General features: G+C 41.5%; 2 protein-coding genes across 2 annotated transcripts; one reads left to right on the top strand and one right to left on the bottom strand.

Annotated features, from left to right (window-relative positions):
- Positions 1-18,130: 18,130 nt before the first annotated feature.
- On the top strand, positions 18,131-19,291 carry LOC124654695. Its single transcript, XM_047193692.1, has 2 exons — positions 18,131-18,497; positions 18,837-19,291. Exons 1-2 carry the CDS (start codon positions 18,373-18,375, stop codon positions 18,985-18,987), a joined length of 276 nt encoding a protein of 91 aa, XP_047049648.1. The 5' UTR covers positions 18,131-18,372; the 3' UTR covers positions 18,988-19,291.
- A 124-nt stretch (positions 19,292-19,415) lies between these two features.
- On the bottom strand, positions 19,416-22,858 carry LOC124654694 (hypersensitive-induced response protein-like protein 2). The gene is made up of 6 exons (XM_047193691.1): positions 22,771-22,858; positions 21,085-21,280; positions 20,764-20,884; positions 20,575-20,666; positions 20,409-20,505; positions 19,416-20,099 (listed from the first exon to the last, which is right to left on the bottom strand). Exons 2-6 carry the CDS (start codon positions 21,271-21,273, stop codon positions 19,744-19,746), a joined length of 855 nt encoding a protein of 284 aa, XP_047049647.1. The 5' UTR covers positions 21,274-21,280; positions 22,771-22,858; the 3' UTR covers positions 19,416-19,743.
- Between the last annotated feature and the right edge of the window lie 457 nt (positions 22,859-23,315).

Raw genomic sequence — 23,315 nt, 5'->3', positions numbered from 1 at the left:
TTACCATTCGTTGACAACAACAAACACCTCTCAAAATAATTTTACTCCTGATTTATAAAAATGAAAAGCTCTAGCGCATGTTAATCCCTGCTTCCCTCTGCGAAGGGTCAATCTTTTACTTTTATGTTGTGTCTCCATTATTTCTTTGAGTACTATCTTGAGAGCACAACTTGTCATTCTTAGTATAATATGCTTGTCTCAAAATATGATTGATTGTGGTATAACCTTGATGCTTTTATCTTTGACAATCACTACTTCTAGTCTTTCTATGAACTCCGGAGGTGCCGGGCATTTATGTTTTGCCAATCAAACACGAGCAAGCGAGATACCACTTTATCATACTCTCTTATGAACATTGCAATCCTGCTTATATACATGATTCATGATGCTTATTATTAATTGTTGGTACCTCTTTATGATTGATATAGTCTGTTAGATGATCTTATTTGCATGTACCTTATTATGAACTGCTCAAGTATTAGCCATATCATGAGAATATATACATCATATGAGCAAATGTGTTCGTGAAAGTTCTTTTATCGCTCGGTTGTTAATCGAATTGCTTGAGGACAAGCAATAAGCTAAGCTTGGGGGAGTTGATACGTCCAAAACGTATCTACTTTCCCGAACACTTTTGCTATTGTTTGGCCTCTAATTTGTGTATTTTGGATGCAACTAACACGGACTAACGCTGTTTTCGTCGAAGCCGCTCACGGTGTCTCGTTTTTGTGCGGAAATCCAACTTTCGGGAAAAACCTCGGAATTTATGCGGAAGGCCCTATTTTCCCGGGAAACTAACGGAGCCGGAAGGGCAATTGAGGTGGAGGCCCGAGGGCCCCACACCACCTGGCGGCGCGGCCCAGGGGGGGCCCGCGCGGCCATGTGGTGTGGCCCCCTCGGCCGGCCTCCGACGCCCCGCTTCGGACTACTTATTCGCCTCGACCTAAAAACGCACGGGGAGGAGTCGAAGTCGCCAGAAACCCTCCAGAACGCCGCCACATCGCGAAACTCCGTCGCGGGAGCCGAAGTCTCCGTTACGGCACTCCGCCGGGACGGGGATGGAGGAGATCATCACCGCCATCACCGCCAACGCCTCTCCATCAACCAGCAATGTTTCCCCCATCCATGTGTGAGTAATTCCCCCGCTGTAGGTGAAGGGGATGGTAGGGATTGGATGAGATTGGTCATGTAATAGCATAAGATTGTTAGGGCATAGTGCCTAGTGTCCGTAATTGGTACTTTTATGATATTGTTGCAACTTGTTATGCTTAATGCTTGTCACTAGGGCCCGAGTGCCATGATCTCAGATCTGAACATGTTATTGATTCATGAAGATATTCGTTGTTTATGATCTTACCTGCAAGTTGTATACACATGTCGCTGTCCGGAACCAATGGCCCCGAAGTGACGGAAATCGGGACAACCGGAGGGATGGTAGTGATGTGAGGATCACATGTGTTCACGGAGTGTTAATGCTTTGCTCCGGTACTCTATTAAAAGGAGTACCTTAATATCCGATAGTTTCCCTTGAGGCCCGGCTGCCACCGAGCTGGTAGGACAAAAGATGTTGTGCAAGTTTCTCATTGCGAGCACGTACGACTATAATTGGAACACATGCCTATTGATTGATTAGTACTTGGACACCGTTTTATTATTATCCGCAAATGCCCTGCTATGATTGTTACATGAGTTTCTCTCATCCATGCAACGCCCGTCATCCGTCCCCGTGCCTACGGTATTTTAATCCTGCTTGTTTACTAAAATCACTACTTGCTTGTCTTTGTTACTCTGCTCTTGTTATTTCACTACGCTACTTGCTATAAAGCTGTTACTCTCGATAAACTCTTGCGAGCAAGTCTGTTTCCGAGTGCAAGCTGAATTGACAACTCCGTTGTTAAGGCTTCCAAGTGTTCTTTGTCTCCCCTTGTGTCGAATCAATAAATTGGGTAATACTTCCCTCGAAGACTGTTGCGATCCCCTATACTTGTGGGTCATCAAGACTATTTTCAGGCGCCGTTGCCGGGGAGCATAGCTTTATTTGGAAGTTCACTTGGATTAATATTGTTCGCTGCAAATTCTCCATCATGGGTAAACCTCGCGATACTAAGATCGCCATATTACCATCCACTACAAAAAAAAGGTACAATTATGAGTACCTCCGCTACACTTGATTCACCATCTGTGATTGATAAACTTGTTTCACCGCCACATGCTTCGCATGCGGGTACATCTGCTGAATCTGAACACTCTCATAATATTGATAATGTTTCGTTGTGCTTGATGATAGTGGTTCATTGGGATCTTTTCTAGATGCTACAATTGCTAAATCTAGACAAATTGAAAATACTGAAACTCCTAATGCTACTACACCTGTTAGTTCACCTGAACTTGAATTCTCTAGTGATGATCTTGAGGAAGATTATGTGGAGCTTGATGATGATTTTATTGAAAAATGCAATGCTACTACTGATGCAAGAAAAATTAAAAAGTTGCTTGCAGAACATACTGTTAGATATAAATCTGTCTCCCGATCCTAAATTTGCCACATCTCCTATAAACATTAGGGATAAAGATTATGATTTTTCTCTTGATCTATCTCATATAGCTATTGTTGAGAAAACACCTTTTTGTGAGTACTGAAAAAGAAAGTCTTTGTTGAACACATGAGTGAGTTATCTACTTTGAGTAGCTTGTTTTTCGATGATGTTAAGAAGCGTACTTACTTTGTTGCTAAAATATTTCCATTCTCATTGAAGGATGACGCTAAAACTTGGTATAATAATTTGCCACCTAATTCTATTAAAGGTCAGAAAGAATTGCTTGATGTTTTCTTCCGCAAATATTTTCCTGCTAGTGCTCAACATGCTTGCTTTGCAGAGAGTTTATAATTTTGATCAGGGAGATGAGGAGAAATTGCATGAGGCTTGGGCGAGATTTTGCTCTCTTATTAGAGCTTTGCCTGACCATGATTTAGAAAAGCATGATTTACTTGATATATTTTATAGTGGACTAACCATTGAGTCTAGGGCATACCTGGATAGTTGTCTTGGTTGTGTTTTCGGGAAAAGAACTCCAGACGACGCTGAAGAATTATTGGCTAAAATAGGTCGGAATTATGATGATTGGAATACGCCTGAACCAACTCCAACGCCAATAGTGAAGAAGAGGGGTTTAATTAAATTGAATGATGAAGATATGAGGGAAGCCAAGAAGTCTCTCAAGGAGAAAGGTATTAAATGCGAAGATGTGAAGAATCTACCTCCTATAGAAGATATATGTGAGATAATCCCCCTTCATCCATGATTGAGGTAAACTCCCTTCAACGCTTTACTAGGGAGGATATTCCGTATTCGAAACCTCCTGCACAATGCTTAGATGAGTTTGATAATTATATTGTTAAGCAAGAAAATTTTAATATGAGAGTAGAGAATCATTTAATGGAAAATTCTCGAGCTATTAGTGAATTGCATGGTATTGTGGAGAGAACCTCCAATGATGTTAAGATGCTTGTTAAACATTTTCAAATGATTCAAACTCAAATTGATCAACTCACTAAAGTGCAAAATGACTTGTTAGGAAATAATGCTAAAGAAAAACAAGCTTATGAAGTAACAACTAGAGGTGGTGTTTCTACCCAGGATCCTCTATATCCAGAAGGGCATCCCAAAAGAATTGAACAAGATTCTCAACGCATTGAACCTAGAGCTCATTCTAAGAAAAAGAAAAAGAAACATAAAAATGTTGTAGAATCCTCTGAACACTGTTAATGATCCTAATAGTATTTCTATTTCGATGCTTGGAACTGAAAGTGGTAATGAACATGATAATGATAAAGATAATGATAAGATTGATACTCACGATAAAGAAGAGGTTGAAGAAGAACCCGAAAAGCATGCTAAAAATAAAAAGTATACTAAAGAAGATTTTATTACTGAGAAACATGGTAATGAAAGAGAACCTTGGGTGCAAAAGCCAATGCCTTTTCCTGCTAAGAAACTAAAATCAAAGGAAGAGGAACACTATAATAAATTATGTGATTGGATGAAACCTTTATTCTTGCAAATCCCTTTAAGCGATGCTATTAAATTGCCTCCTTATTCAAAGTATATGAAAGATATTGTTACTAACAAAAGGAAAATCCCCAATGAGGAAATTTCCACTATGCTTGCTAATTACTCTTTCAATGGCAAAGTTCCAAAGAAGTTGGGCGACCCGGGTATACCTACTATTCCTTGTTCTATTAAGAATAATTATGTTAAAACTGCTCTATGTGACTTGGGAGCCGGTGTTAGTGTTATGCCTTTTTCTCTATACAAGAGACTTTACCTAGATAAGTTGATACCTACTTGATATATCTTTGCAAATGGCTGATAAATCTACTTGCTATTCCTGTTGGTATATGTGAGAATGTTCTGTTCAAGTTACTACTAAGCTGCTTGATATTAGCTGATTTTGTTGTATTGGAAATGCACGAAGATGATAATATGTCTATTATTCTTGGGAGACCTTTTCTTAACACCGCAGGGGCTGTTATTGATTGCAATAAAGGAAAGGTTACTTTCAATGTTGATGATAAGGAACACACCGTCTATTTCCCAAAGAGGATTGAAAAAGCGTGCGGAGTTAATACTATCTCTCATGTGAGAACTATCAAAGTGGGAACCATCGATTGTCCTATATATGAGCCTAAAGAAGAATATCAAACTCTTGTGATTGGATCCATATCAATACAATTCAAGGTAACATGATTGATTTGAGGTTTATTTCTTCATATGCTATGTAAAATTTATTTGGTGGCAAGACTTGATCAACCTTGTTAACAAATACCTTTTATATGCATAGAGGAGGTAAACAACATATCTTTCTTCCTCCACTTGCTCTAGTTGCTGTAGCACTTTTAATTTGCAAAGTTCTTTGGTTATTTGAAGATTTCAGAAATTTTCCTGGCCAGTAATAATAAACTTAATACCCAGAAAATGTGCACTTTTCAAAGTTTTCAAAAATTCGCGAAAATTATACCGTTGGTCCTATTTTTTGACGAGGCACCTGGGAGCACCGGAGGATGACCGTGGGGCACCAGAGGGCGCCAAACCACAGGCCGGCGCGGCCAAGGAGGTGGCCGCGCCACCATGTGGTGTGGGCTCCCCTCTGCCCCACTTTGTCATCTCTTTTGCCCAGCACCTTCTCTCTCCCGAAAAAACTCAAACACATTTCCTCTCACTCGCGTTTCTGCTCAAGAACTCCAGATTTCTCGATCTCTTTGCTCAGCTCGGATTTCCTGCTGAAATTTGGCACATTTGCTCCTTGGTATGTGACTCCTCCACCCATCCAAGTAGAATTTTGTTTGGTTGAGTATATCTTGAATATTTTGCTGCTGTAGGTAACATGTTTGGTGAGCCTGCATGCTTGTTCTAATTGGTAGAAATTAGTTTTGATGCATGATTAGTACTCTAGCAAGTTCCTATGGTAGTTTCCCTCAATTATATGTCACCAAATCAAGTTTTATATTGTTTGTTGAAAATTTCAGAAAATGAAGAAGTTCAAATTTGGAGAATTGTTCAAGAAGGGAACAACCAGCACCGGGAGGCCTTCTAGGTCCTCCACCCAAATTAGGCGGTCGTACAACGAGGACATCCTCGCGCCTAGCTTCGCGCCCGAAGAGGACAACGGGCCTCCTAATGCTTCTACTTTTCCATGCTTTGATTTTCTAAGAAATGCAGGAATATTGGAGGACTTCTTAACCCTTGTCAACAGGGCAGGGTTAACCACCTATATGGGCGATGAAAGGGAGCAATACTACTTGCTCACCAAGACCTTCGTCGAGAGCTTCCAGTTCAACAACAAACAATATGAGCCAACGGTTGCATTTAGGATCTATGGTAATACTGTGACTATGCCGTTGAAGGATTTTTGTCTTGCTTTGGATATTGTCCCTGCAGGTACAGCAAGTAGGATTGATGACAACCCTCGGGACTTGTTGGAGCTCTACCGTGGGATTACCGATGATGATTGTCGCACCATTCAGCGGGGCAAGATAAGGAACATTCAACTCCCCGCCATTAAATATTTTGCATACTACATTGCTACTAGCATTCTTGGTAGGGAGAACACTAGTAATATCTCTAGCTACCATCTTGCTTTCTTGAACATTGCACTTACTGGTCAAACATCCTATCACCTTGGTGCTCTTATTGCTCGCCGCCTGTCTACCAGGGGGCCTATTTTTGGAGGAACTATTGCACTGCGTGTTTTAACATTTCTTAATCTTCCTATTGATCCTAATGATGTGCCATTGGCCCCTAGGAGACTTGATATTGTTGCTATGAAGAGTCATCATTTTGTTACAACTGACTCTACTTTAGATAATATGGTATATAGAATGTTGTTTTCTGACGGGGAGGAGAAGGAAATCCCTCTTCCCCAACCAGGTTTGCTCGGTATTGACAGGCAATCATGGTCGTGCACTAAGGAGGAGGTGGATGAACATATGAAGATACAAGAGTTCCACCAGCAACATGACTCCGAGGACGTCGGGACCTCCTACGACCACACCGTCACATATCCGGGTGCTTCTTCTAGCACATACCCGGAATACGACCCATCTTCATATTACGGAGATACTACTTCATGGGATCGATGGGATTGAACTCCACTTAGGCCAAAAGCCTAAGCTTGGGGGAGGTATACCGGCATCACTCATTCTTTGCATATTATGATTGCTGGATACTTGTATATACTTGTTTAGTTTGTCTGAGTGGTTTTCTAATGAGAGGAAGATGATGTTTGGGGAAGTGCTGCCTGAAAACAGATTCTGGGCTGTTACCGTAAAAATTCGTGTGCCCAGCCAGAACGTTATTTTGAGTTGAAAATTTTTGTGCATGTTCCCCAGGTTGTTATCTAACTTTCATTAGTTGAACACTTTTTGAACTGAGCAACGTAAGATTTTTGTAAAAATCGATTTCTGTACTGCTGTCAAGTTTTGGCAGATTTCTGTCATCTCGCTTTTCTGTGTTTCTTTTAGTTTGCTATTTCTTGTTTTCACTTTGTTTCTTTCCCAAAACACAAAAAGACCAAAAATATTTCTGTTGTTTCTCTTCATCATTTGTTTATCTTGGTTTCTTGCATTTGTTTCGCTTTATTTGCTATTGCTAGTTTGCCATAAGAAAACCCAAAAAGATTTTGCTTTGTTTGCCTGTTTTCTTTTGTTCTTGTTCTCAAATTCGAAAACACCAAAAATATTTGCTGTTCTTCTTTGGTTTGTAAAGTTCTTTATGAGTTCAATGGTCTTCGGTGGCTGGAGCGTGGTTTTCATTTCATATTATCCAAGCTACACAAGTGAAAAGGCAATAATGACGATCTACGACAATCCGATTGTGGTGAGAGGCTGGTATGAACTCTATTTGTTTTCATTTTTGTACATATACTCATCCATGTGAGCATGCTTAGTTGGTTCATGTGAGGTATATGTTATTTAAGAAAGTCTAGTAGTTCATGATCTCTCATGTTTAGCTCCAATTTATTAATATGAGTAGCATGTCATGGATGTTTGCTTGCATTGTTTTATTCATAAGTAAGTATGGCATTGTGGTATCCTCCTCTGAATAATTCATTTATATCGACTTGGCACATTCTCACGCATGCATATGACTGAACAAAAGTCAATTAAGCCTCAATGATTTACATTGCTTCAGAGTTCTTGTATCACTTTTATGCCTCAGTTAATTTATTTTGCCGCAAGCATGATTATGACAGTTGCTGCTCTCTTGATTTGTCGCTCCCTAGTCTTTTTGCTAGCCTTCACTTGTACTGAGCGGGAACGCTGCTCGTGCCTCCAAACACATGAAAACCAAGTCATTCCAGAGTGTCCACCATAAATACCTATGCATGGCATTTCAAACCATTCCAAGTAAATTCTCATGCGCTACCTTTAAAATCTTCAAAATGCTTCTTAATTTGTGTTAATGTTTCATAGCTCATGAGGAAGTATGTGGTGTTTAGCTTTCAACCTTGTCATTTACTTTTGACGGACTCTCATATGGAATAGCGGCACATCCGCTTATCCAATAATTTTGCAAAAAGAGTCGGCAATGGGATTCCCGATCCCGAATTAATTAAACTTAAATAGACACTCCTCCATGGTTTGTGATTGTTGGACGGCACCCGAAGGATTCGGTTAGCCATGGCTTGTGTAAGCAAAGGTTGGGGGGAGTGTCATCATCATAATAAAACTAAAATAAAAAGGCACTCCTTCATGGTATGAGATTGTTGGCAAGCACCCGAGGATTCGGTTAGCCATGGTTTGTGTAAGAAAGGTTGGAGGGAGTGCCAAATAAATATGCAATAATTCATGGGAGCCGCTCTTGAAAGTCCGGTTGGCGAGCTAGTTGGTGAACCCATTACCATTCGTTGACAACAACAAACACCTCTCAAAATAATTTTACTCCTGATTTATAAAAATGAAAAGCTCTAGCGCATGTTAATCCCTGCTTCCTCTCGCGAAGGGTCAATCTTTTACTTTTATGTTGTGTCTCCATTATTTCTTTGAGTACTATCTTGAGAGCACAACTGTCATTCTTAGTATAATATGCTTGTCTCAAAATATGATTGATTGTGGTATAACCTTGATGCTTTTATCTTTGACAATCACTACTTCAAGTCTTTCTATGAACTCCAGAGGTGCCCGGGCATTTATGTTTTGCCAATCAAACACAGGCAAGCGAGATACCACTTTATCATACTCTCTTATGAACATTGCAATCCTGCTTATATACATGATTCATGATGCTTATTATTAATTGTTGGTACCTCTTTATGATTGATATAGCTGTTAGATGATCTTATTTGCATGTACCTTATTATGAACTGCTCAAGTATTAGCCATATCATGAGAATATATACATCATATGAGCAAATGTGTTCGTGAAAGTTCTTTTATCGCTCGCTTGTTAATCGAATTGCTTGAGGACAAGCAATAAGCTAAGCTTGGGGGAGTTGATACGTCCAAAACGTATCTACTTTCCCGAACACTTTTGCTATTGTTTGGCCTCTAATTTGTGTATTTTGGATGCAACTAACACGGACTAACGCTGTTTTCGGCGGAACCGCTCCAGTGTCTCGTTTTTGTGCGTAAATCCAACTTTCGGGAAAAACCTCGGAATTTATGCAGAAGGCCCTATTTTCCCAGGAAACTAACGGAGCCAGAAGGGCAATTGAGGTGGAGGCCCGAGGGCCCCACACCACCTGCCATGTGGTGTGGCCCCCTCGGCCGGCCTCCGACGCCCCCCTTCGGACTACTTATTCGCCTCGACCTAAAAACGCACGGGGAGGAGTCGAAGTCGCCGTGAAACCCTCCGAACGCCGCCACATCGCGAAACTCCGTCGCGGGAGCCGAAGTCTCCGTTCTGGCACTCCGCCGGGACGGGGAATTGGAGGAGATCATCACCGCCATCACCGCCAACGCCTCTCCATCAACCAGCAATGTTTCCCCCATCCATGTGTGAGTAATTCCCCCGCTGTAGGTGAAGGGGATGGTAGGGATTGGATGAGATTGGTCATGTAATAGCATAAGATTGTTAGGGCATAGTGCCTAGTGTCCGTAATTGGTACTTTTATGATATTGTTGCAACTTGTTATGCTTAATGCTTGTCACTAGGGCCCGAGTGCCATGATCTCGGATCCGAACATGTTATTGATTCATGAAGATATTCGTTGTTTATGATCTTACCTCGCAAGTTGTATACACATGTCGCTGTCCGGAACCAATGGCCCCGAAGTGACAGAAATCGGGACAACCGGAGGGGATGGTAGTGATGTGAGGATCACATGTGTTCACGGAGTGTTAATGCTTTGCTCCGGTACTCTATTAAAAGGAGTACCTTAATATTCAGTAGTTTCCCTTGAGGCCCGGCTGCCACCGGCTGGTAGGACAAAAGATGTTGTGCAAGTTTCTCATTGCGAGCACGTACGACTATAATTGGAACACATGCCTATTGATTGATTAGTACTTGGACACCGTTTTATTATTATCTCGCAAATGCCCCGCTATGATTGTTACATGAGTTTATCTCATCCATGCAACGCCCGTCATCCGTCCCCGTGCCTACGATATTTTAATCCTGCTTGTTTACTAAAATCACTACCGCTGTCTTTGTTACTCTCTGCTGTTATTTCACTATCGCTATCTGCTATAAAACCGTTACTATCGATAAACTCTTGCGAGCAAGTCCGTTTCCGAGTGCAATCGAATTGACAACTCCGTTGTTAAGGCTTCCAAGTGTTCTTTGTCTCCCCTTGTGTCGAATCAATAAATTGGGTAATACTTCCCTCGAAGACTGTTGCGATCCCCTATACTTGTGGGTCATCACACAACAATGCAATAAAATAAAGATAAGGAGAGGTTGCTACAGTAGTAAACAACTTCCAAGACTCAAATATAAACTAAAGTGCAGAAGTAAAATAATGGATTGTCTCCCACAAGCGCTTTTCTTTAACGCCTTTCAGCTAGGCGCAGAAAGTGTGTATCAAGTAACATCAAGAGATGAAGCATCAACATCATAATTTGTTCTAATAATAGAATCATAAGGTAATTTCATTCTCTTTCTAGGGAAGTGTTCCATACCTTTCTTGAGAGGAAATTGATATTTAATATTACCTTCCTTCATATCAATGGTAGCACCAACGAGTTCGAAGAAAGGGTCTTCCCAATATAATGGGACAAGATGCATTGCATTCAATATCCAAGACAACAAAATCAACGGGAACAAGGTTATTGTTAACCATAATACGAACATTATCAATCCTCCCCAAAGGTTTCTTTATAGCATTATCAACAAGATTAACATCCAAATAACAATTCTTCAATGGTGGCAAGTCAAGCATATCATAAATTTTCTTAGGCATAATAGAAATACTTGCACCAAGATCACATAAAGCATTACAATCAAAATCATTGACCCTCATCTTAATGATGGGCTCCCAACCATCTTCTAACTTTCTAGGAATAGAAGTTTCAAGTTTTAGTTTCTCCTCTCTAGCTTTTATGAGAGCATTTGTAATATGTTTTGTAAAGGCCAAATTTATAGCACTAGCGTTGGGACTTTTAGCAAGATTTTGCAAGAACTTTATAACTTCAGAGATGTGACAATTATCAAAGTCTAAACCATAATGATCTACAGCAATGGGATCATTATCCCCAATATTTTGAAAAATTTCAGTAGTTTTATCAATTTCAGCAGTTTTAGCAGTTTCAGGCAATTTTGCACGCTTTGCACTAGGAGTAGTAACATTGCCAACACCAATTATTTTACCATTGATAGTAGGAGGTGTAGAAACATGTGAATCATTAACATTACTAGTGGTAGTAATAGTCCAAACTTTAGCTACATTATTCTCTTTAGCTAGTTTTTCGTTTTCTTCTCTTTCCCATCTAGCATGCAATTCGGCCATCAATCTAATATTCTCATTAATTCGAACTTGGATGACATTTGCTGTAGTAACAATTTTATTTTCAATATCCTTATTAGGCATAACTTTCAATTTTAAAAGATCAACATCAGAGGCAAGACTATCAACCTTAGAAGCGAGAATATCAATTTTATCGAGCTTTTCCTCAACAGATTTGTTAAAAGCAGCTTGTGTACTAATAAATTCTTTAAGCATGGCTTCAAGACCAGGGGGTACAATCCTATTATTGTTGTAAGAATTCCCATAAGAATTACCATAACTATTACCATTAGCGAAGGATATGGCCTATAGTTGTTACTAGAATTGTTCCTATAAGCATTGTTGTTGAAATTATTATTTTTAATGAAATTCACATCAACATGTTCTTCTTGGGCAACCAATGAAGCTAAAGGAACATTATTAGGATCAACATTAGATCTACCATTCACAAGCATAGACATAATAGCATCAATCTTATCACTCAAGGAGGAGGTTTCTTCAACAGAATTTACCTTCTTACCTTGTGGAGCTCTTTCCGTGTGCCATTCAGAGTAATTTGTCGTCATATCATCAAGAAGCTTTGTTGCCGCCCCCAAAGTGATGGACATAAAAGTACCTCCAGCAGCTGAATCCAATAGGTTCCGCGAAGAAAAATTCAATCCTGCATAAAAGGTTTGGATGATCATCCAAGTAGTCGATCCATGGGTTGGGCAATTCTTTACCAAAGATTTCATTCTCTCCCATGCTTGAGCAACATGTTCATTATCTAATTGCTTAAAATTCATTATGCTACTTCTCAAAGATATAATTTTAGCGGGAGGATAATATCTACCAATAAAAGCATCCTTACATTTAGTCCAAGAATCAATACTATTTCTAGGCAGAGATAGCAACCAATCTTTACCTCTTCCTCTTAAGGAGAAAGGAAACAATTTTAATTTTATTATGTCACCATCTACATCCTTATACTTTTGCATTTCACATAGTTCAACAAAATTATTAAGATGGGTAGCAGCATCATCAGAACTAACACCAGAAAATTGCTCTCTCATAACAAGATTCAATAAAGCAGGTTTAATTTCAAAGAATTCTGCTGTAGTAGCAGGTGGAGCAATAGGTGTGCATAGGAAATCATTATTATTTGTGCTAGTGAAGTCACACAACTTAGTATTCTCAACAGTATCCATTTTAGCAGTAGTAAATAAAGCAAACTAAATAAAGTAAATGCAAGTAACTAATTTTTTTGAGTTTTTGATATAGAGAACAAGACAGTAAATAAAGTAAAACTAGCAACTAATTTTTTTGTGTTTTGATATAATGCAGCAAACAAAGTAGTAAATAAAATAAAGCAAGACAAAAACAAAGTAAAGAGATTGCAAGTGGAGACTCCCCTTGCAGCGTGTCTTGATCTCCCCGGCAACGGCGCCAGAAAAAGAGCTTGATTGCGCGTAGTTAACACGTCCGTTGGGAACCCGAAGAGGAAGGTATGATGCGCACAGCAGCAAGTTTTCCCTCAGTAAGAAACCAAAGTTATCGAACCAGTAGGAGCCAAGAAGCACGTTGAAGGTTGATGGCGGAGGAGTGTAGTGCGGCGCAACACCAGCGATTCCGGCGCCAACGTGTAACCTGCACAACACAATCACAGAACTTTGCCCCAACGTAACAGCGAGGTTGTCAATCTCACCGGCTTGCTGTAAACGAAGGATTAGATTTATAGTGTGGATGATGATGGTTGTTTGCGAAGAACAGTAAAGAACAATTGCAGCAGTTTGTATTTCAGATGTAAAGAATAGGATCGGGGTCCACAGTTCACTAGCGGTGTCTCTCCCATAAGATAGCCGATGTTGGGTGAACAAATTACAGTTGGGCAATTGACAAATAAAGAAGGCATAACAATGCACATACATATATCATGATGAGTACTATGAGATTTAATCGGGGCATTACGACAAAGTACATAGACCGCTATCCAAGCATGCATCTATGCCTAAAAAGTCCACTTTCGAGTTATCATCCGAACCCCTTCCAGGTATTAAGTTGTAAACAATGCACAATTGCATTAAGTATGGTGCGTAATGTAATCAACACAAATATCCTTAGACAAAGCATCGATGTTTTATCCCTAGTGGCAACAGACATCCACAACCTTAGAACTTTCGTCACTCGTCCCGGAATTAATGGAGGCATGAACCCACTATCGAGCATAAATACCCCCTCTTGGAGTCACAAGTATCAACTTGGCCGAGCCTCTACTAGCAACTAGAGAGCATGCAATAACATAAATAACATATATGATAGATTGATAATCAACTTGACATAGTATTCAATATCCATCGGATCCCAACAAACACAACATGAAGGATTACAAATAGATGATCTTGATCATGATAGGCAGCTCACAAGATCTAACATGATAGCACAATGAGGAGAATACGACCATCTAGCTACTGCTATGGACCCATAGTCCAGGGGTGAACTACTCACACATCGATCCGGAGGCGATCATGGCGATGAGGAGACCTCCGGGAGATGATTCCCCTCTCCGGCAGGGTGCCGGAGGCGATCTCCCGAATCCCCCGAGATGGGATTGGCGGCGGCGGCGTCTCTATAAGGTTTTCCGTATCGTGGCTCTCGGTACTGGGGGTTTCGCGACGGAGGCTTTAAGTAGGCGGAAGGGCGGAGTCGGGAGAGTCACGGGGGCCCTACACGCTAGGGCCGCGCGGGCCCCCCTTAGGCCGCGCCGCCCTAGTGTGGCGGCGCCCCGTGGCCCCACTTCGTCTCCCCTCCGTTCTTCTGGAAGCTTCGTGGAAAAATAGGCCCCTGGGCGTTGATTTCGTCCAATTCCGAGAATATTTCCTTACTAGGATTTCTGAAACCAAAAACAGCAGAAAACAACAACCGGCTCTTCGGCATCTCGTCAATAGGTTAGTGCCGGAAAATGCATAAATATGACATATAATGTGTATAAAACATGTGAGTATCATCATAAAAGTAGCATGGAACATAAGAAATTATAGATACGTTTGGGACGTATCAACTATCCGAGTAATCTTGTTCTAGTGGTGTTCTTGAGGCAACAATTTTATGTTTGTAGGTGAATGCGGATTGACCCTTTGTGTTACTTGGTGTGCAAGATGGTTAGCTTGGTATCTCCATCTAGGCTCTCCAGGAGTGTAATCTCGGGGCAGCGTGTGACAAGCTTGGGTGTGGCCCGACTAATGTACTATCGATGATGTCTTTGTCCCAACTTTAGGGTAGGCTTAAGTTGCGGTCGGCCAGAAGCTATACGGCGATTGGAGTTTGTTAGGTGTCTCTTGTTGACAAGGTATTAACTTATCAATGCCTACGGATTGTAGACTAGGGTTTAGTTAGATGTAGAGGGAAAGTAGATCTCGAAGGTTTCAGCCGAAAAGTACTCGACGAATATGAAACTAGGGTTGTGTTGACAGTAAATTCGATGCTTTCTTTGTCCCTCGACCCCCCCTTATATAGGAGGCGGAGCCGAGGGATTCGTATTGTACAAGTTACAGAGTCCGGGAAGGTTTCTAACTCCTCCCGCAAGATTACAAATAATGCTTCCTATTACAACTCTAGCTTTCCTTAACAATATCTTGGACTTCCGAATCTTCTTATTCTTCGGGTAGTGGGCCTTCAATAAACCCCGGGTACTATCTTCGGCAGGCCCATTGGGGATGCCTATGTCAGTAGCCCCCGAGATTTTGCTTGAATCGTAGAGTCAGGGAAAATCTCCACTGTTTATTTTTACTCGACAACTTAAAACTTTTCTATATTTCTTCACATAAATTTCTATATTGTACAGGGATAATGGTAGTTGGGGCTAGTTCATCTGACGGATCAGGTACTAGTTAACTGCTCTAGTGGCAATCCGCAAAAATCTACTTCAAAATCACGTCCCTGGACATGATCTCGGGATAATGGTTGATGCGACCGCAACTTAAGCCTACCTTAAAGCTGGGACAAAGACATCATCGATAGTACATTAGTCGGGCCACACCCAAGAAGCTATACGGCGATTGGAGTTTGTTAGGTGTCTCTTGTGGTTGATGGTTGTCTTTATTTGTAACCATGATGGTTGCTCTCTTGTCCTTGTAATTGCTTCATTTATACGAATTAGATCAGAAATGTTTTTGGATCTTTGCTCTAAAAAATACCCTAGAAAGACTCTTAACAAATACTTAATTTTACTACTTCTAAGGGTAGAGATGTAATAAAGGTTGCTAGTACTCGTGAAGCAATCTAATCATTCTTGTGAGGGCATATCTAACCGATCTCTTATAATTTAGGCCCCTATCCGGCTAAATATCCTCTATAGGAGTATATTTAATTTGTTCCTCTAAACAAATGCGGTTTCTAACCGATCCTCTAAACTTAACTCCCCTAAAAAAATTGCATAGCATAGTCATACAAATTGGTTGCATAGTCTCATATTGCATACAACATAGATAATAAAATAAATCGATTGCACTCTAGCTTCTTCATTTGATCAAACCTAGCCAGCATTGGAACAAATAATAAGAATGTGCCACCTATTGCAAAGTAATGCTAGTGATCTCTCTTCTCCACTTGTGTTGGACGTGTTAGAACGCTCATGAATTTTTTGCCAAAATTAATTGAATGGTTGCTTTCCACTTTTCATGTACAATGCATCCTGAAGAAGAATTCGACTTTCATCCGAAGTTCAATGCATTGTCGTCGTCCTTGGGTCCATTTGACCTCTCTCTTTTGACCTTCTTCACGTGATTACGAGTTTCAAATGAATTTGCATAAACACACCGGCATAGCTACTCCATTTGCGCGGTTCGGGTTAAGAAAAAAGGGCGAACAATACCTTGTAGGCATTGTGCCAAACACCATTGATGCGGCCTTAGGATGTGAAATGAAGGAAATCTCTCTTTCTGGTTTCGGTGCTCCAACGACGGTGGGAGCTTGCACTCCTACTGGCTCAGCCTTCTCCGTCTCCTCATATGGCTCAGATAAGCTAGACTTGGTGACGATACATCCCACATCGGAGGCCGGGGACGGTAACCCTAGGTCGTGCAACATCTGTGATGGGTTGGCCGCCAGGCTGCGAGACGACTTGTCATCGATGGAGCGACTTGGAGGAGGTCGCCAGTTGGAGGTGTCCGCGATGACATGGCATCTTGATTCTGGCTCGAATTTGACGGCAGTGCTCCTTGGAGCGAGTCGGAGTGGGTAGTAGGGTGTGGGGTGTCGATGGAGGCATCTCTGGCGGTGTAGCAGGGTGGAGGAGGAGAACGCCAACGCAGGTGGGAGAGCCAAAAATATACTCGACGCGGTCGAGGTCGAGTATGTTTAATCCTCTGCGCAGCCAACTCTTATATTTGTTTATTCCTCTAAACCTTCTAGGGATCAGCTAGTAACGGTTTAGAGGAATAAAACCAAAATTTTACTCCTCAACATATTATAGATTGGTTAGATATGCTGTGAGTATTTTGATTCAAACTCTACACGTGTTGCATCTAGTTGTGACTTTAGTATTTCCGTTTGATAAAATATCCACTCGTAACGTGGAGTCCTCCAATATGTAGAAATAATCAAAATGGTTTATTCTTCTCCAATCATGTGGTTCAAACAAATAGTTTTGGTGGACTTTTTAAATTGGTTAATAGGTACATGATTGGGTCAGCATGCGTACGAGCATCTCCTAAATGTTATTTCCGCTGTTGCCAATCTTATCTAGCTAGTTGGATGGTTCTGACTTCTTGCAAAGAATGCTGGTTAGATTTAACAAAGATCAATGCCGTCAGCTTCCTTTTTTTTCGCCTTCAAATGTGTACACTAACAGGTTGCAAAAAAGAAGACACTTGGAGGTTTTCAATGAAGAACGCATCAAAGAGAGCGGATGTAAGTTTGATTATCCAAATATGAGCTTTTTTATCCTGCTAGTACATTTGTACTATTTCGTCTGATACATAATTTAGGGCCTATTTTATTTGCATGATTGGAAAAACATAGGAACAAATTGCAATAACACGGCCACTAAAATCCTACAAAAGTTTACATGCACCAAGTTTTGTTTGATTTCACCACAGAAAAAGTAAATGATTCTCAAAACAAGGTATGAGTGGATGTTAAATTTCCTATGAAATATAGTGCAAAAGATTGACTAGAAAAAATTCCTATAGAATTCAATTCTACAGATCAAACAATTATCATACTACCTCCATTCCAAAATAAGTGTTGTAGTTTTGCCTAGATACAATTGCGACACTTATTTTAGAATGGAGGGAGTAGGAAAATTTTCTATAGGGTTTAATTCTACAAATTTGTTATGCACATTCTTTGAACCGAACATGCGCGAAGTGCCCTGGTATTATTTCAAATTTAACTAGGAATAAACTAAAACCATGACATTTATTATGGATCGGAGGAGGTACTATATTTTGTTTAACCTAACAAGATCACAATCAGAAAGTATTTCCAAATCCAAAAATTACTACAGCAAAATTCAACGTCTCAGATCAAAGCAAAACAACAGACATCACACGCTTGAATTGACGTTAGCCAAGAGCTAATCCGGTTTGCCTCATTAAATTCCTCGAGAGGAACAGCCGAGAGATCAAGCCGTTCTTCCTCGTTTCCTCAATCAATTTGCGCGTCACTTTCGGGCTTAGCCGAGCAATCAGCCTGCATAAGCACACCACGCCATGTCGCTAGCATGGCATCGGTTTTGTCCACAGCCACAAACCACCTCATCTCCCATCATCCAGACTAAAGAAACCACGATCGGCAGCAGCAAATAGCCGAGCTGATCGCTCAAATTCAACCAACAAAAGTGGTATCCGAAGCCGGGGTGGATAAGAGGGCAATCGGACGCCAAGAGCCGGAGAGGGTTCCAAGATTTCTGAAGCCAATCCAGGAGCTGGACATTCTTGGGACGGACCGGCCATGGCGCCGCCGGAGGACGAAGGGGAGGTCCCGGCGGCCGCGCTGCGCGTGCCGGCGCACGTGATCGCGCGGGTCTTCTCGCAGCTGGACTGCGTCGACCTCCTCAGCTGCTCCCTCGTCTGCAGGTAACGTCCCCCTCTTTTCTTGTTTTGCACGCGTGGTGTTCGACAGAATGACTGCTGTGTTCTCTGCGTCCATCTGAACTTCCTGGCACCTTGGGGGCGGACGGCTTCTGTGACAGACACATAATTTCGTGTTCGATTGGTAGCTGTGTATCGGTCAGTACATGCACCTGCCTGTGCTAGAGTAGTTGAATAGTTGCAGAACCTTAACAGCATGCCATGTTTTTCTCCCCAGTGGAAGACGTCCATACCAGTACCACACTCATCTTCTAGCCCCCTCCTCTTTTATTTGCAACGTTTTTTTCAGTGACCAGCCCTAACGTGTGAAATTACACTCACCAGGCAATGGTTCAGTGACTCTGCGGAGCTACGGGATGAGTGGAGAAAGGAGTACCTGGAGGCCTGGAACCTGCAGGGTCTCAACTTCAAGTCATGGCCGCAGTCGCTGTGCCCGACTTGCTCCATCAGAAGCCTGCAAACCTGGTGCCCTTGAACTTGCTGGCTTCCTTTCATGCGCTCAGCAGACAGAGCAGAGCAGCGGAGTTACATTGTAGATGAGCATTGTCACATGCATACTGAATAGCAGCAACGTCATTGCTACCTGCAAAGACTAATACATGATGCAAGTACATGTCCAATAAACAGTATACTCATACATGACGAGTGAGCACGGTTGTGCACTTGTACAGTTATATGCATTGCATTGAGTTGGTGTCAACACTGGGTGCTCCACACCTTATGATGCTAGTAAATATTTCTGTTCAGATAAATGAATTGCAGCCTAACTTGGACAATCAGCAACATGCATATCATTCTGGTAACCTATTGCGATAACAGTCACAAGGCTCTCAGTAAGACTTGCACCGAGGTTGTGCACAACAACAAACTTCTCAAAGGCAATTAAGCTCAACCTGGTCGAGATAGCATAGCACAGATTATAGAAGAATATCACCAAACGACATTAAAGACTGGCCATCAAGTATCACTTGCAACAAGTACCATTCAAGGTAATAGTCTGCCTAAACTTTCCTACGCTAACCCACTCCATGCTAGTCTTACCAGGTGTTCGTCGTCCGTCTGGGTAATAACACCGTGTGAAATTCACAGCTTGAAGCAGTAGTTCATGCACGTAGATAAATCACTAACGAAGTTGCCTAACATTGTTCGCATACTATACTTCTACTAGGATATTGATGGAAGAACTTCAAAACTCTTGCAAAACGGAAGACAATCCTTTTCGAAGGCCCTCTTAGATAGTGTTGGCCTGCAGGAGACCATCTCTGATCTGCGACGCGACATCCTTGACGGCTCCAGGACCATGGGGGATGAACACTGAAGAGGACTTGGATGAGGCCCCAATCTCCTTCATGGTGTCGAAGTACTGGGTCACCAGAACCATGTCCATGATGTCCTTTGCAGTGGTACCAGGGACATTCTCTGAGAAGGCCAGGACGCTGTCCCTCAGCCCGTCCACTATGGCCTGACGCTGCCTTGCAATACCCACACCAGCAAGGTACTTGGACTCAGCTTCTCCTTCAGCTCTCTTGATCTGAAGAATCTTCTCTGCTTCAGCTTTGTCATTGGCTGCCGACCTCATCCTAGCAGCTGTTTCACAAAATAAAAGAAGATATCAATACAAAACTGAGCATATATCCTGGTGGGGAATAAAATCATAATATATTATCTTGTATCAATCTGATGCACATGTACTGAAAGCAAAACGATAATTATGATCATGTACTCTAGTAGAGAATAAAATCATATCCTATACTCCCTCTGATCCATAATAATTCTCAGGGCTTGAGTTCAATTTTGGACTAAGTTGAACTAAAGCCTCAACAGTTATTATGGATCGGAGGGAGTAGCATTAATCTGATGCATATGGACTGAAAGCAACCGATCATTAACACTTACCTGCATTGATCTCATTCATCGCTCTCTTGACATGCACATCAGGTTCAATATCAACTATCAGAGTTTGCACGATCTCGTACCCATACATAGACATTGCCTACAACATTAGCAAATCAGGTCAGGCAAGATATTCTCTGCTCTACAACAACAAACAGCGGACACAAACCTTTTCAAGCTCCTCTTCAACAGCCTTTGCAATGTCATCCTTTTGCACAAATGCATCATCCAGCTCCAGCTTTGGGACAGTGGCTCTAATGACTGAAACAGACACATAGCTCTATGAGAACTAGCATAAGGCTAAAACTGGACCCAAAGATAGGATGTAGTCAAAACATAAGACAGGAAATTTATTTACCATCAAAGACATAGGACTGAATTTGTTGCTTTGTGTTGCTTAGTTTGTAGAAGGCGTCAGGTGCCTTATCAACAAGAGCACGGTATTGGACAGAAGCAACAACAGTTACAAAGACATTATCCTGAATTCATATAAATCGAGCCATCAGAATTGAAAATAGCAGGAAAGTATTAACCAAAGAATGTTAGCGAAAATGCTGTGATGAACAGAGAAACCCCCTGTTGGGAACATATATTGAATCTTTGCAGAAATGCTCTTCTTTAGTTAAATTGCTTCAGCAAGTTGTTAAATAAGTACAGATATGATGATATAGAAGAAAACCTTTGTCTTAGTTTCACAGCGGACATCAAGCTGTTTCACACGCAGTGAGAGGTAACCAACAATCCGATCTCCTATGCACCAAGGCAAGAAGTGGCAACCAGGCTCCAGGACCGCATTGAATTTCCCAAACGTTTCTTTGATGGCTACAGTGGACTGATCAACCTGAACTAAACCCAAAACGCCACCCATGATTTATCTGCACAAAGGAAAAGATAGCCATCAGAAAGTTGGGTTAAGAAAAGCATAAATGTCAAAAGCGCAAACTACAAAGGCAAGATTATTTGTTCATCATCCAAGGATAACCTAACTTTTAGCTGATATCAGATATAGCAGCAAGCAGCAGACCAAATACATGGTAGATAACCTACCAAGTACCAAGTATCTGAACCATCTACCATTCACAATAACTGAACCACCTAACATTCACAAGGCAGATTGCATACACCAAATTTTGGTAGCTGGTTTAGTTTCTTTTCCATTTTTGCGATGAGATGCCAATTATTAGTTGTCAAATTAAGATCATAATGTAAAAAAAATATGGCATAACACAGTAAGTTAAAGCATCCACATCAATAAATGCTTCAGTTATCACCAATATGACTACAAATATTTGATGTGTTAAACATGTACACACAGTGGCTCACGCATTCCAGGTGTAAACCATTACTAGTAAGCAACATTTAGATATTATCGTACTTGAGGGTACCAGAAATCAGGTTCATGCACAATTATAATCTCTGACCTCTAAAAATCCATGATGCAGCATAATGCTTTCAAAATCAGCAAACATTAGAGATACAACAAAGCACTGAATAATATTATTTGGCAAATGGAACTATGAAGTACGCTTTGCCAGAATTTTACTTTGCCAAAAAAAAAACTATGCAGATCGGTGAATGCTGAAACAAAGTGAGTGGCTTAAATCAGAGGTACGGACAACCAACTGGCTGGAATCCTTGGGAGCTAAGATATCTAAACAAAGAGGTAGCTTGAATATGATATCTAAACTATGCATAGATACAGGTACATGACAAACAAAACAACCACCACAGTCTTGACACGGTTTAGGGGGGTTAAGCACCAAAGGGTCTGACAACAAATAGCTTATATAACAATTGATACAAATAAACCCCAAAAAATTTACAATCTACATGAACGCTCGTACTTTTCAAGCACCTACAAACTACCATCAACCCAAGAAGTGACCAAGAAAGCATGATAGCCGATTGGTAACAAATCACGCTCTCGCTTACAACCCGCAAGAACACATATGTAGGATGAAAAAACCACAACTACAAGTGGGGAAATTGCGCAAGTGACTAAACCCGTCTGGAATTTCGAAGATCCTCTTCTATCTGAAGCAGCACAACTACCTTGTACAGGAAAAAACAACAAATTGCAGTACCGCCAGTACGGGCAGAAGAAAATTGCAGGTACGGACGGGGACCTAAAAAGGGGGGGAATTTCGCATCTAGCAGAACAGGAAACAGCAACATCCACCGAAAAATCCCATCCAAGAAACCTAAGCAGCGCACAAATCAGCATTCCTCCTCACACGAACGCGTCCATCCCAACTAATCTGAAGAGCGAAAAGAAACAGCAAAAAAGAACGCATCCATCTGGTCTCCCGCGCGAACAAGAAGAGATTCCCGCGAGAAGGGGAAGGAGGAGGAGTAGATCGGTTACCCCTGAATCTTCGCGAGCGAACCAGTCGGCCGAAGGATGATTTCTCCGCAAGAAATCGGTGCTGGCTTTGGGGTTTTTGCGCTTCTCCTCGGAACCTTCGCGGGGGATTGGGGCAGCGGTATATATATGCGCGGCAGCTGCGGGGAGGGTTCTGGTACCGAAACTGCCTTCCATGGTTAGGGAAAGCCTAGCGAGATGGACGGTCCAGATCTTGCTGTGCCGATCTTGTGATCTTAACTACTTGTTGAAACTGATCAAGGGCTTATCTATTTATTACTAAGTATCTGGCTTGGAGATCAAGGGCTTATCTAACTGATCAAGGGCTTATCTAACTCAAGTTAACCAATTCAGTCCCTGTAGCCGCCGCCTCTTGAGAAAAGCCCTAGCCGCCCCTACTCAGCCTCCTCCATAGATCGGTTCCCCCTCCTCCGGCCGGCTTTGCCGGCGTCGGAAGGAGTGGGGAACCCGATCTATGAGTGGAGTTTTCAATAAAAGTAGTCTTTTCGGTAGTCTATGTTAGGTTTTTGGTCGCCGTTTTCTTGTTG

This window comes from Lolium rigidum, chromosome 5 (genome assembly GCF_022539505.1).
Source record: "Lolium rigidum isolate FL_2022 chromosome 5, APGP_CSIRO_Lrig_0.1, whole genome shotgun sequence".
NCBI lineage: Eukaryota > Viridiplantae > Streptophyta > Magnoliopsida > Poales > Poaceae > Lolium > Lolium rigidum.
Note: the sequence above shows the minus strand (reverse complement) of the source record. Positions and strands in the feature narration are given on the sequence as shown.

Coding starts and splice junctions, on each gene's coding strand:
- LOC124654695 (XM_047193692.1), top strand. CDS start 18,373: ATGGCGCCGCCGGAGGACGAAGGGGAGGTCCCGGCGGCCGCGCTGCGC. Junction 18,498..18,836: donor AGCTGCTCCCTCGTCTGCAG/GTAACGTCCCCC, acceptor TACACTCACCAG/GCAATGGTTCAGTGACTCTG.
- LOC124654694 (XM_047193691.1), bottom strand. CDS start 21,273: ATGGGTGGCGTTTTGGGTTTAGTTCAGGTTGATCAGTCCACTGTAGCC. Junction 20,885..21,084: donor GCTGTGAAACTAAGACAAAG/GTTTTCTTCTAT, acceptor ATATGAATTCAG/GATAATGTCTTTGTAACTGT. Junction 20,506..20,574: donor TTGAAGAGGAGCTTGAAAAG/GTTTGTGTCCGC, acceptor CTAATGTTGTAG/GCAATGTCTATGTATGGGTA.